At 50.2% G+C, this 14,344-nt stretch overlaps 1 protein-coding gene across 2 annotated transcripts in view; it reads left to right on the top strand.

Moving 5' to 3' along the window:
- The window catches only part of Sae1 (SUMO1 activating enzyme subunit 1), a 54,715-nt gene extending 45,696 nt beyond the window's left edge, over window positions 1–9,019 (top strand). Inside the window, exons 7-9 of one of the 2 annotated variants that reach the window (XM_052761116.1) lie at window positions 721–865; window positions 5,687–5,756; window positions 8,035–9,019. In XM_052761116.1, the coding sequence (XP_052617076.1) occupies window positions 721–865; window positions 5,687–5,756; window positions 8,035–8,127 (308 nt within the window). In that variant the 3' untranslated portion in view covers window positions 8,128–9,019. Of the gene's footprint in view, window positions 1–720; window positions 866–5,686; window positions 5,757–8,034 lie in introns of those variants that run through there. The other variant, XM_052761117.1, reaches the window with a different exon arrangement.
- Window positions 9,020–14,344: the final 5,325 nt, after the last annotated feature.

Raw genomic sequence — 14,344 nt, 5'->3', positions numbered from 1 at the left:
TCTCCCTCCACTCTGAAATACGCTGTGGTATGGGGCAGACTGTGACCCTGTGGTCGCTCTGCCTTGAAGAAGTGCACAGGTGACAGCGGGCCGGTACAGCAGCCGCAGAAAGTGCTTGTGTCAATCAGTACTGCTTCATTTGGACTAAGTTCTCCTTACATAAGCCTGGTGCCGAGACGGGGTTGGAACCTCTCCCTGCTTCCTGGGTTCCTGGAGGTTGACATAGTTCTTGTGTTAAGGGAGGTTTGTTTGCAGTAACTTGCCTGTCTGGTGAGTGAGTATTTGGCTATCCTTTCTGGCTGAAGCAGCCCTTTGAACTGATGCCTAGAATGCAGGCCTCCCACCCCAACCTCTCCTCCAGGTCATAGTAACGGGGCCTTCTGCTGGCCTCTTCTGCCCACACGCATTTTACTTGTTTCCTCCTCAGGAAAGCCTTACCTGACTTTGACCTGGGTCAGATCCCATTTTACTTTCTGAGCACTTGTCACAGGAAATTTAGTTGTTGTACTGCTATAGTTGCCTCTCTGGCTGCATTTGTTGGATGGGGGAAGAAAGTGTATTACCTTTCACTTGGCCTGCATTTTGATTAATGTATTATTTCCTATAGGTAAATATTTAAAAAAAAAAGGTATTTTGGGTTTTCCTTCTATTGAGATTTGAAGTGAGATCAGAGCATTCATTCTAAGATTGGCTCTCTAACCTCCTTTTCCCCTTTCCCAGTGCTGCTGAAATTCCGCACAGATAAAGGGAGAGATCCCAGTTCTGAGAGCTACAGTGAGGACGCTGAACTGCTGCTGCAGATACGAAATGATGTGCTTGACTCACTGGGCGTCAGTCCTGACCTGCTTCCCGATGACTTTGTCAGGTTGGTATCTGAACAGACAGACAGACAGCTGGTTTTGGTGTTTGTCTTTATGGAGACCCAAAGCCTCAAAGGGGACTCCTGTACCACATTTGCCAGCTGCATAAACCACCTACCAGTGCTCTAACCATCACTGCAAGAGAAGCGAAGACTTGTAGGTTTGGTTTTCATGTGGTTTGAAATTGAAGGTGCGATGTGGTCTGTTAGCACGTTCTGGGCCTTTCTGTCTCACTCTGTCCTGTGTGAGGGTTCATCGGTGCGCCATTTCCTCATCTGTCACAGGGTGGAGGATCCCAGCATGTGGAGCACTACAGCTTTTCCCTGCCTCCTGGCCTTGTGTTCAGTCTTAGCTGTGTAATGCTGTACTGTGTCTCCTTGGGTCGCACACTGTCCAGATTCAGCTACAGGGTGAATGAATAAGGAGCGAGTTGCTGGGTCTAAAGGTGTGCCTGGTCACTTGGTAGATATTGGGGTAGTTTTTTGTCATCCAGCGGCAGGTATATTTCAGTAGAGACCTCAGATCCAGTCCTCAGGCTCTGGGAAGCTCTAGCCTTGGCAGTCTCTGGCTCTCACACAGTCAGGCTTGGGATGTTGTGCACAAGTAGCCCTGAGTTCCTTCCAGGCAGCTCTGCCATCTTGGGCACACTTGAGCTGACCCTCTCTGCCACCGCCCCCCCCCCCCAACCCCTGAGCCTCCAAGCTGTAGCCCTAGGAATTGTGCGCACTGCAGTTTATTTGCTGCAGTTTCTGAGCAGCTTTCTGCAACAGGAGAGTTGCTCAGTGAGCTCATGATCTGCCTTAGTCCTCAAAGCAATGCAGTTGGTAGGCACGGGGTAGAAGTTCAGGGAAGCACAGTGACTAGTCCCCTGCACGGACGTCTTTCTGCACGGCTGTGTCTGTTAGCCCATACTGCTTCCAGGTTCCTTCCCGCAGTACAGTTGGTCAGAGAGTCCCTTCTTCCTAGAGCCTTCTCTCTTTCGGGGCTCCTCGTACCCACCCTAGCCAGCATCACCCATGCAGGAGCACCATTGCTCTTCAACTCCTGTGCAGCTGGGAACCAAAAGGCTGTCCTCCACAGCTAGGAAAGCCGTCTCTGAGGCACTTTGGCAAGAGTGACACAAAAGAGCAGGCCTGGCAGCACTGCACGCTTGGCACTCTGCTCCTGCTGTGGGAAGGACCAGAACACGAGGAGCAGGCATTGCTTGCTCTGTCCTTCAGAGCCTGAGGAGCACTCAGTCCCACCAAGCTTCTCCAGCAGACCCACCCAGGCAGTCAGTGGACACACAGCTAATTGACTAATTTGAGCATTTATGGTGATGAACTGGCTGTTTATATCTCACCAGACAACAGAAGGGACAGGCTGTACATGGCCTAATGAGCTACTGGCTGGCCCTTCTCTTCCTCCTACCCCCTGTAGAAACCGCATCCCCTGTCTAGGTTCTGTGTGTCCAGCTGCTTCTCCTATTGCCTTCTAAGTAAGAGGTGTTCAGAGGCCTCTTGAAACCTGTCTGCTGGCAGGCTCGGGGATAGGATAGGGCTGTGGTTGAGGAACTGTCTCCCGCTCTCAGCGGAGCTACCCCTTACAAATTGCGTGACAGTGCTGCTGAGCAGGGACAGCTATGCTTGCGTGTCTGTCCTTCATCTGGCCTGTGCCACTTACCATCTTGTTTGGAGTGCTGTCTCCTCAGAGAGCCTTATTGCTTTTCTGATGAGAAAAGATGGCCTGTTTCAGCTGCTGCTAACATCTTTGGGTCTGGGCTCCCAGATAATTTTTTTTTTCTGTTGTTTAAATATTATAATAGATATTCTTCAACTGCCTCTTTACAGTATACCCTACAGCTTATTTATGTTACTAACCAGATCTCTGTTACTTGTACATCCGCTTGTTACTTGAACATACTTGTTATTACACTGCCTGGATGTGTAGCTATTAATTTAACCATCACTTACTTTATTAGGGTGTGTTTATAGTGTCCGCACTTCATAAACAAATATTCATAACTTTATGTACAAAATAATTGATATTGTATTTTTTTAAAAATTAAAAGGATCAGGAGTTCAGAGCCCTCTTCTACTATGTAGCATGTTTGAAGCTAGCCTGGGTTATATGAGATCCTGTTTCAAAACAAATTGATAGTAAAGTATGCATGACAAAATTAGCCATCTTGGGCTGGGACGATGAGCTTATGGGGTAGGGCACTTGCCGCCACCCTGTCACCCTGAGTTCAGTGCCTATGGCCACATCGTGAAAGAAGAAACCCAGCCTTCTGCAAGTTGTCCTCTGACCTCTACTCAACGCTGTGGCACGTTCACATTAGTAAATAGAGATGTAAATGAGTAAAGTCAGTAATAATTTTTTCTAATTTGGCCTTTTAGCCATTTGTTTTAGGTGTGTTAGGGAGAGTAGGATACATGTGCCATAGTGTGTCTGGGGGTCAGAGAATACCTGTGGAGTCCCTTCTCTCTCCACCTTTATTGAGTTCCAGGGATTGAACTCAAGTCACCAGGTCTGTGCCTTTACACGCTGAGTCATCTCCCTGGGCCTCACTCTAGCCTTTGTTTTGTTCAGTGGTTTGTTTTGATTTGTTTACTTAGACTTCATGTGTGTGGATGTGTGCCTGCATGTTGTCTGCACCATGTGTGTGCAGGAGCACACAGGCCAGAGGAGGGTGTCAGATGCTCTGGAACTGGGCATAACAGGTGGTTATGAGCTATTGTGTGGTGCTGGGACTAGAACCCAGATCCTCTGGAAGAACAGCAAGTGCTCTTAGCCCCATTTTACCAATTTTTGGGTATGCCATTCCTTGGCATTAATTCTGCTCTCACTGTTGCACAACCATTATCATCGACTACCTATTCTATTCCTCCCGCTCCTGGGGTCTCCAGTGCACTCTGTCCTAAATCTCCCATGTAAGTGGAATCGTGTAGTATTTGTCCTAGGCATCAGACATCTCAGCACATACGTGTTCTCCCATCAACTTTCGAGGCAGAGGGAAGAGCATTGCCGTGAGTTCAAGGCTAACCAGGACTCTAGAGAGACCACTTCAACCTCTCACCTACCCATGTCGTCCTTTGTGAACTTTGTGGGATTTTTGTTCTTTGTTCTTTTGGATTTATTTTTTTGCTTTTTCTTTTTGGTGCTAGAGACTGACTTACAGGACCCAAACACACTAAGCACATGCTATACCACTAAGCTACAGCCCCAGCCCCAACTGACAGGTTTGTATGTCTATGGGTAGGTGCCCATACATGTGCTTTCCTATGGATGTGGAGACCAAAGGTTGAATTGGGGTATCTTTCTCAGTCATTCTCCATCTTATGTTTCTAAGACAGAGTCTCTCACCGAACCTGGAGGTTGCTCATTGGTTAAACTAGCTAGCCAGAAAGCCCTAGGTATCATCTTGTCTCCATCATGCCTAGCTTTCACATGGGTTCTGGGGATAAACTCAGGTCTTCATGTCTGTATACTCTCTAGTAGACCTGACTGTTCTAGAATTCACAGAGATCCACCTGCCTCTGCCTCCCAGTGCTGGGGCTAAAGACATGCGCCACCACAGCCTAAAACAGTACTTTTGAGGAGGAAAAAAGCAAAATACTGTAGAGTGTAACAGGCAGAATATAGGTGTGTGAGTGGTTTTGTTTGTTTAACAAGCTGGCTGTGGTAGCATGTCCTGTAATGTCAGGTGCTCAGGAGGCAAAAGCAGGACGATCACAAGTTCAAGGCCAGCTTGGACAGTTTAGTAAGCTCTCGTCTCAGAAGGTAAGAAGAGGGCAAAGGGTGTATCTCTGCAGAGCACCTGCCTGGCATGCACCAGACCCTGGATTAGTCCCCAGCACCATGAGCGTGAACAGAAAGATGGCGGCGTGGGAGTGCTTCTCACTTCCTCACTCTCAGTCCTAGTACTCCTGGGACTAAAGCGGGAGCATTCTGAGGGCTGGGGCCAGCTTGAGCTATGTAGTCTTGTTTTGGGTTTTGTTTTATGATAAAAGGAACGTTGTTACCACACTTGGTCGTCTGTGCCTGAGTTTTACTGTGCCATATGGGATGGGTCTCTTTAGTATGCAGCAGACCCTTTGGATGGTTTGTGCATGGTTCCTTGATGGCAGTTTAAACACTTATCATTGACTTACCAGATCACAGAATGGGTGGGTGTTGGTAGTTGAGTTTACATTATATGTGTATGGGTGGTATGCCTTTAAAATTGTCTAGAAGGCATGCGTACCCATGTAAAAGAGTCAGGGTGGCCTGCTGCTGCCCCAGTTTGCTCCTCTAACTGACCCCTCTGTGCTGTGGGCTGGGAACTAGCTGGGCAGCTTCCTTTGGGAACCTATAGCTAAATGTGTATTGAACCCCACGATGGTGGTTTTTGGAGGGCTGACAGTCTCCTCTGAGTACTCAAGCAGGCCCAGAAGGAAGGAGCTGCTTTCTAGGAGGGTCATCAAGACTTGGTGCTACACCCCGTGTTTCCATCTTCTGCATGTTAACACAGCCATGGTTCTGAGAATAGCATACAGAAGAACACACTGCCTGTGTGCTGAGAGAATTGCGGGAATGTGCTGGGGCACTCACACATCTGGTATTTGTAGGGCCTTATTTTTAGGAAGCACAGAGATAGATAGTCTTTCCTTCAACTTTGAAAAAAAAAAAAATCATGTGAAGTGCTTTCCAAAGTTAAAGGTCTTTCCCACCCATTTAAGGAGCCCCTGGGGTCAGATTTAATTTTCACGCCTGGATGCCAGTTCTAGCACTGCCCTCTGGCTAGGACTTTTATCCAGGATAGCCCCCAATGCCCTGGTGCTATGTTTTACTTGTCTGTCTTCTAGGTACTGCTTCTCTGAGATGGCCCCAGTGTGTGCTGTGGTTGGAGGGATCTTGGCACAGGAAATTGTGAAGGTAAAGTCATGATGGAACTCACTGCTGACCCCAGCGCCCTGACTATGCACTAATAGAGCCAAGGGCTGGTGGCTGGCTCCGACCTGCCTGATCCCCTGCCCTCAGCCTTGATGCATGCCCTGGCTTTCTACCTAGCCTGTCCACAGGCCAGCCAGCTAGTGGCCTCGGCTGCTTCCTATAGTTGCTACTTTCTCTGCTGTGACAGCTGTGTGAGCAGATCAAGATTGTCCTAGTTTAAGAGGGAGACAGAAGAGAGGCCAGCGCCTGTGCTCCTAACCTACACCCATCACAGTGGTGTCAGAGCGCCCCCTGTTTATTCGGAGTGCTGTGGCTATCTGTAGCCAAGTTCAGTGTCTGGGGGGCGTATGCTCTGCCAGCAGCTGTGTGAGGTTCTACAGTGGCCTGGGACTTAACGTCATGGGCCGTTAATGCCTTACATACAGAAGAGGACTAGGTCTAAGAACTAGTGTAGTCTTTCTAGAGTGTTTGGGTTGCTAAAACTTGGGCAAACTTTGAAATGGATTTTATATCCTTTGGAGACTTCGATGTCTGCCCAACTGTTATATTTGTCTTATGCAGGGAACAGTGGCGAAGTGTGTGCTTAGCACACCCAAGGCCTCTGAGTCAGTCCCTAGAAACCTTTGTTTTTTTCAGACAGGGTCTCAGTCTATATGCTGACCTTGAAAACTCAGTCCTTGTGCCTCAGCCTCCTGAGTGCTGGGATTGCAGGCGTGCACCACCATGGCCACTCTTCTCTTAGAGGCTCTGGGAGCTGCTCGCCCTTGTCTGTTGTGGACAGAGGTGTGCCTGGCTGACTGACTTCCCCACATCTCTGCAAGTAAATTCAGACCGAGGGGCACGTTGGCTCTTTTTCACTCCACTGCCTGGCTCTCTGGACTAAACTTATTTGCTTCTTCACTCTAGACTCAGAGCTGTAGAAGTAAGAGAGGCCAGCATCTCTTGAGATGTTATCCTGCAGATGGCGCCCTAACAACACCCGTCCAGAGACTGCGTGGCAGTTTGTCCTGGGGGTGTGGAGAATGGAGGTTGGGGCAGGTGGCCTGGAACCATTGTTGGTGATGGCTTCTGCGCACCCCTGTCCTCATGCTGCCCCCTCCTTCCTGCCGGCGGGCACAGCTGTTGCTCAGCATCTTGTTTCTGTTTACCCCAGACAGTCAGCACACTCCACATTCTTGGTTGCTGGGTGTGTTTGGAATCTCGTACCCCATCTTGCTCGGGAAGCACTTTACCTTTTGCCCCATGTTCACCCTGTGCCCTGTCCCTTCATCCGCTCCACTCCCTCTGCTTACAACATTTTGGCCAGCTGGCAGGAGGGCCTGCATCTGAGGCCCTCTCTCTGGGAACCTATAAAAAGTACACGGGAGGAGGAGATAGAGGGCGAGTGTGAAAGTCTGCAGATGAGCTTTCGCTTCCTTCCTTCCTTCCTTCCTTGCACCCTTCTAGTTGCCACTGTCCTGGCAGGCTTTAGGCGTCAGTCATCCCTGTTCGTGACTTGTGCACACAGTGGGAGAGGCAGTACTGAAAGCAGCAGCCAGCACAGCAAACCCTGTGTCAGTGAGTCACGTCAGCACCGGCACCTGCAGCTCCAGCTGCTCAGGCTGAACCACAGGCCAGCCTAGACATGGGTCACCTCTGCTTTGGGTCAGTGCTCTAGGAGTGTTCTGTCTCTGGCATCCTCAGACAGTACTTCTTCCTCCACCCACCCCCACTGGTAACAACAGCTCCTTCTACTGAGAATGTGCCCTGAGGAGGGGGACAAGAAAGAGATGGTAGATGTGTTTCTAGACATGCTAGTGACTCCTGGGAATAAAGGCAGCCTGGCCTCAGTTGAGGAACACCGCCCTGAATCGTCTATGTATGATTTGGTTTTGTTTGTTTAAGGCAGGGTCTCACTGTGTCTGGCTGCACTATGTAGACCTCACTGGCCTTGGACTCACAGACCTGAGTGCTGAGTGGTGAGGCCTGTGCCATTACCCTGGCTGTTGAGTCCCCTTTTTTGGTGCATGGAAACACATGTGGAGGTCACAGGACAACTTGCAGGAGTTAGTTCTCTCTGTGCCATGGGGGTTCAGGGATTGAACTCAGAGTGTCAGGCTTAGCAGAAGCTTTTACCCAGAGTCCTCTTGGCCCTTATTTTGTAATTTTTATTTAATTTTTCCCAGTCCACTTCTAGAAGGCCTGTCAATTTGTTGTTCTCTCTTAATACTTAATGTTATGTCTCTCAATATTGAAGCTGAGCCCTCTTGTCTTTCCCCAGGCCCTGTCTCAGCGGGACCCTCCTCACAACAACTTCTTCTTTTTCGATGGCATGAAGGGGAGTGGAATTGTGGAGTGCCTGGGTCCCAAGTGAGGCTGAGGTATGGCAGCCCAGAGGTGTGTACGTGCCTGCTCTAAGCCCACCTGTCACCTGCCGGCTTCCCAAGAAGGCATGTCTGAATGACAAAGATTTTTCTAAAGCAAGTAGGCCAGACTGTGTCCTGCTTCTGTCCTAGCAAGTGTCAGGAACCTGCTGGTTCTGGCATATGACTGTCACATAGCACCCCTCTGGCACTGCTCACTTACGCTGTCATTGGAGACGGACAGTTCCTAGCAAGAGCAGCATGCTTTGTCATGAGCTTCTTGCAACCTTTTGGACTTAACCCTTTCTATAACAGAATGGGGTGGGGCTTCAGCAGGAGTATGAGGCCCAGAGCCTCTGAACCCCAGTGGAAGTGGACTTCTGCCAAACCCGAAGGACTGAGGATAGCCCTTGGTTATTGAGCCTTCCTTCATCAGGATTGTAGCCTGGGCTTTGGGAAGGGAGAGGCTGTCACCTAGCTATCTTAGAAGTTAAACTTTAGTGGAACTGTTCATTTCTTGTCTTTTGGTTGTGAGCCTATGAGCCTAGCCTTTAATGGCTGAGCCATCTCTCAGCCAAAAATTTTTATTTCTAAAAAGGCAGATTCAATGCCAGGGACCATGTAATCCTAGAAATTGGGATGGAGGGTCAGGAGGGTTGTCTTAAGTTTCAAGGCCAAGTTGGTCTACATAATGTACCAAGAACCTGTCTCAAAATATAATAAAAGGTGTGTTCCAGAGTTAGAGGTGGTCGCCTCTCCGTCCCTGTCTTGGGCACCCAGGTCCTCCAGTGGCCGGGCTGAGTTGGTTTGGTCTTCTCCAGGCGGGACAACTTGTCTTCTCTAGTTCATAGACTCCCTGGTTGTTTGTGAGGATTGATAATAAAGTAACAATAATTCTCTCAAGCTTGCCTGTCTCCTCTGTTTAGAAACTTGTAGTTGGCTGGTCTCCCCTTTTCCCCAAACCTGAAGAATCTCACTCATGTTTCAGATCCTTTCTGTGTCCAGTGACACCACCTTTGTTTTTTCGTCGTGTTCCTTTTGATGCTGTCGCAGCTGGGCTACACAGGCAGGACACACAGAGGCTTATATTTCTGCCTCTGTGTTGAGGATCCCAGCTGTGGGGAAGTCAAGTGAGTGATCCTGAGTGTCTGGGGGCCTAACCTGTGCTTAACAGTGGCATGCGGCACACTCCTGGGAGCTGAGATAGGAAGATCACAAGTTCAAGGCCAGCCTCTGCTGTGCAGCAAGCTCAGGAAGTGGAGAGCAGAGTCCAACGACTCGTAAGGCAGCACTTCGCTGCACTACCATCAGCTCCAGTTCTTAGCCCTTTGTGTTCTGGTTGGTGCCGAACACGGTTCCCACCCCGTCCCCAAACCTGTACCAGGTGCAGCGGGACCCGTTGTAAAGGACTCCCTTCCTGGGCACCATTAGTGTAGACAAGATGCTGGGCTGGGGTCATCAGTCCTGATGTCAATTTCATGGGCTAGGACAGACAAATGACACACACCTTTGCGGTTACAGTTTAAAGCCTTGGTCATAAGGAGGAGCATATACCTTGAACTTGGTGAAACAAACTGTCTAGCTTGTGCCTCTAGATAACAGAGTGAGTCACCCAAGAGAACCTCTGGAGAATCTGAAGCTGCCGGCCCCAGGCAAGAAATGTCACTAAGCTTTCAAATTCCATGCACATAACTCCAGATTACAAGTACATTATAGAAGTGGCTAGCTATCCTTAAGATTCTGGAAAGGTTCTCAGGACAGTGGTGGCCTCTAGACCCTCTGGAAGATGCACAACTCTCCTGCAGAAAATCTGATCATGGGAGGCATGGGGGTGGGATGAGAGGGGGTGAGCTGCTCAGAGCCACACAGTGCCTCTACTTCTAGCCACCCTTTTCAAAGCGTGCTGGAGAAGAGGCTACACAAAAGACAAACCCACAGGGCTGGACATGGTAGTGTGTGCCTGTACTGCCAGAACCCAGGAAGTGTAAACAGGAGGATCATGAGTTCCAAAGAAACCAAAAATAATAAAGCAAAAGCTAACACCTGTGTGCTCAGACTTAGCTGTCTACTTTTTAAAAACCACACTTTATGCATTTTACTGAGTATGGGTTGTAAGTGTGTGGGGCAGGCACACATGCCACACAGTGCTCGTTCTGAGGTCAGACAACAGATTGATAATGCAGCTAAGCAGTGGTGGCACACACCTTCAACCCCAGCACTCAGGAGGCAGAGATAGGTGGGTTTCTGTGAGTTCAAGGCCAGCCTGATCTACAGAGTTCCAGTGGCAGCCAAGGCTACACAATGAGACAAACATAAAATTGATGCTTTTGTAGTTGTTTGGGGCGATAGTTATGTTAGGTGTAATTATGACTTGGTTAGTGTTTTCATTTGGAAATTAAACATAAGGAGATAGAATTATGTGTCAAGATGACAAGGAATGGACTTGTCTTTGGCTATTCTTGCTTGTCAACTTGACTGCATCTGGAATTAACTAAAACCCAAGCAAATGGCTATACCTGTGAGGTTTTTTACTTAAATCATTTGAAGTGGAAAGGCCCACCTTTATCTGGACCACCCCTGGTAGTGGCAGTCGTGGGTCGGTTCTTCCTGTGAGTCCTGGAATCAGCTCAGATCATCAGGATGGGCAACAAGTGTTCTGTTGGAAGCTCCACCTAGGCTTCACCACCCCATTCCAAATCCCGCCCTTCTCAGAAAGCCTGCCAGACCGTGGCTCCTCCCCTAGAGCTGCTCGCGACCAGGCCTGCAGGGACTTAAACTGCCCAGTCTCCTCCCCATCCCATCTCTGGGGGCCGGAAAAGGCCACCCAGGAATGTTTTGCCAATAAACCTGATCTTTTATTTTTAATTCATCTTGATTTGGCTTACTGCAATATCGAAGTACATCTTAGTGTACCTTTCATTTTGGTGCATTGGCCGGGAAGAGCTGGATTTTTCCTATCAGTCCCCAGCCACGTGGTGAGAAACCACTCCTCTCCTTATACCCCCTGTCCGCCAGACTGAATCTTTGACTTGGTAAGTTGCCCGTTCCAAGTCATTGCCTCTAGAGGTCCAGGGCCTCTCCTGTTTTGGGGTACCCTACCAGGACATGGCCGTGCCAGGGTCAGCCCCAACCTGTACCACCTTTTTTTTGCAGAAAATGTTCTGCACAAAGGCACACATCCCAGACCCACCCTAGGCCCAAAGTCTGTAGCATTGGGTTCATTGCTTTACACTTGGGTTCCAGCACAGGCTTGTGAAATGGGCGGGTGTGGGCAGCTCTAAGTCCGATCCCCAAACACCCTTGTGTCTTTTACAAAATCTATTCAAATTGGGGTTATCGGCTACCATATGTCTGGAACACCTTATTTCCTTATGTTCTAAAGCATGGCCACAATATGCTCTTGGTAACCAGTCAAGATGGCCACCAGAGGCAACTTTTTAATTTACCATCCTCCCAATGATCTTGAAAATTCCTTCCAGCGTGGAGACAAGTGGTTGGGACGGTTTTTGGGTTCTGCACTCCCGCCCTCCTGTAGCCAGTGTCCCACAGCCCAGCCAGGTCTTGTTGGCTAGGGTCGAAGCGCCTGCAGATTCCCGTTTATCTGGGAACTGGGACCCTGAACATTCCACCCTGACCATGCCACCAAAGACACTGGCCCCCTCCCCCACTCCCCCTCACACTGTCCCATCCCTCTCCTACACTGCCACATGCTCCATTTGGTGGCCAACATTCTTCTCTTTATCCACCCCTCCCCTCTTCTTCCCCCTCCTGGACGAAGATTGAGGGCCAACTTCCTCCTCTCCCCCTCTCTCCCACTGCCCCTCTTCTTTCCATATCCACCCCCCCCATCCCCATAACCTACACCCTGGTTCCCATCCACACCCTGGCCTACCCGCCCCCCCCCCCCCAATCCTTTACAGTGTCTCTCATACCTGGTCTCCTGCCCTCCTCTGCCCCCTCTGAGAGGTGGCCTGAACTGAGAGAATTGTTTGAGTCCCTTCTCCTTCAGGACCTCTCACAGATGGAGAAGTGGTTGGGTTCCTTCCCAGCTAACCCCTCGGGTTGTGTCAAGGAGTTTCAGTATCTTTCCCAAGCCTATGACCTGACCTGGCATGACCGCTATGTCATCCAGGCCTCCACCCTCACTCCCAAGGAGCTAGGTTGAGTTCAGACAGCAGCGAGACGATACGGTCCCTGTGGGTGACGAGGCGTGCCAGCTACGCAACCCTGCTAGGACTATCAGATCAAAATGGCGGCCAGCGAGAGGCCTCGTGGTCCGCTGCCTCCTTCAGGGTATGGAAACGGTCTCGGACAACGTGGGTAGTTTTGATGAGCTCCGAGCTGAGCTGACGAAATCCAGCCATTTTTCTAAATCGATTTGTTACAAGAGACCATGGTTCAATGTACTTGCCTTGATCCAGCCTCCCCAGCGGGAGCCACGGTCCTGGTCACCCACTTCATTTATTTCTCAGTCAGTACCAGATATTAGAAAGACATTAAAAATGGCCAAGAAGGGTCCCTAAACCCCTATACAGGAATTGGTGAAAATGGCCTTTAAAGTGTTTGGTTGGTTGGTTGGTTGGTTGGTTGGTTTTTCAAGACGAGAGTTTCTCTGTGTAGCCCTGGTTGTCCTGGAATTCGCTCTGTAGACCAGGCTGGCCTCGAACTCACAGAGATCCACCTGCCTCTGCCTCCCGAGTGCTGGGATTAAAGGCATACGCCATGATGCCCAGCTGGCTTTTAAGGTTTTTAATGCCTGAGAGGAGGCAGCTGAGTCGATAGGCCCGGCTGCAACAGAAGGCTATGTGCCAAGCTCACACCTTGGCAACTGCCCTGAGGCCTTCAGTACCCTCACAAGGGGGACAAGGGAAGTCCATGAGGCTCCATCCTGCCGGAGCTCAGCCCAAGTCAAAACTCCGCCAGGGGCCTGCTTCAAATTCGGCCAGGAAAGCCATTGGTCTTGGTGCTGTCCCAGCCCCGTGCCGCTGATGAGGCCGCGCCCCGCCTGCCGGCGGCCTGGTCACTGTTAGTCGGAACGCCCCCACATGGGCTCGTCCTTTAGGCCGTGCCATGGGGGTCAGGCCTCACCGACTCTGGCAGCCTTTGAACCCCTCAGCCTGGTGCAGGACTAACGCCATACAGACTTGGAGACTCCCATCACCCTTGGAGCCTCGAGTTACACTCCAGGTAGCAGTTAAGTCCGTCACCTTCCTGTGGACACGGGAACTGCCTATTCTGTTTTAACCTCTCACTTGGGTCCCACAGTTCCCTCACCAGTTTCTGTCGCGGGGCTGGATGGGACCCCCTCCTTCCTGCTTCAGTCCCTGGCACTTGTCTGCATTCCTTCAGGGCGATCCTTCTGACACTCCTTTCTAGTCAGACACGCTTGCCCTGGGCCTCTGCTTGGCCATGATATCCCCAGCCTCTGGGGCCACCCTCACCGTGGCCCCCACACACTCTCCTCTTAATAGCCTCACAGGTCCCTACCCCAGACTGTCCTGTCCCTACTCTCCTGAGTCCAGTAGATCCCCAGGTATGGGTTATCTCCACCCTGGTGGTTGCTACTCATCACCAGCTAATCCTCGTTCACCTTAAGGACCCCTCCTCCTTCCCTTCCAGACCCCAGTGTTCCTATTTCTGAAACCCATCGCCGAGGCCTCAAGCCCATTATTACTTGCCTTTTATCTCAGGGACTTTTAATTCCTATGGACTCACCCTGCAACACCCCCATTCTTCCTGTGCATAAGTCCTCCAGGGCTCACCGTTTAGTTCAAGACCTCTGCCTCATTAGTGAAGCAGTTATTCCAACATGCCCAGGGGTTAACAACCCCTACACCCTTATTTCTAACGTTCCTCCTACAACTTTCCATTTTACCGTTGTGGACCTTTCCTTCTACACCCTGACTCATGCTTCCTCTTTGCTTTTACCTGGGAAGACCCTGACACCCGGTCCTCCACACAGCTTACTGTACTCCCTTAGGGTTTCTGGGACAGCCCTCATTTGTGGTGATACTTGTAATCTAAGAAATAAAGCTAGCCTGAAGATCAGAGGACAGAGCCAGCCACAGAGTCAAGCATAGAGGTCAGGCAGTGGTGACACACACCTTTAATCCTAGCACTCGGGAGGTAGAGGTCCGTCTGGATCTCTGTGAGTTCAAGGCCACACTGGGCTACATGAGATTGATCCAGTCTAGGGGAGAAGCAGAGCCAGGCAGTGGTGGCACACAC

The sequence above is a fragment of the Peromyscus californicus genome, unplaced genomic scaffold, assembly GCF_007827085.1.
Source record: "Peromyscus californicus insignis strain IS unplaced genomic scaffold, ASM782708v3 Scaffold_4__1_contigs__length_199733344, whole genome shotgun sequence".
Lineage (NCBI taxonomy): Eukaryota > Metazoa > Chordata > Mammalia > Rodentia > Cricetidae > Peromyscus > Peromyscus californicus.
The sequence above is the reverse complement of the archived record's forward strand: the minus strand, read 5'-3'. Positions and strand labels throughout refer to the sequence as shown.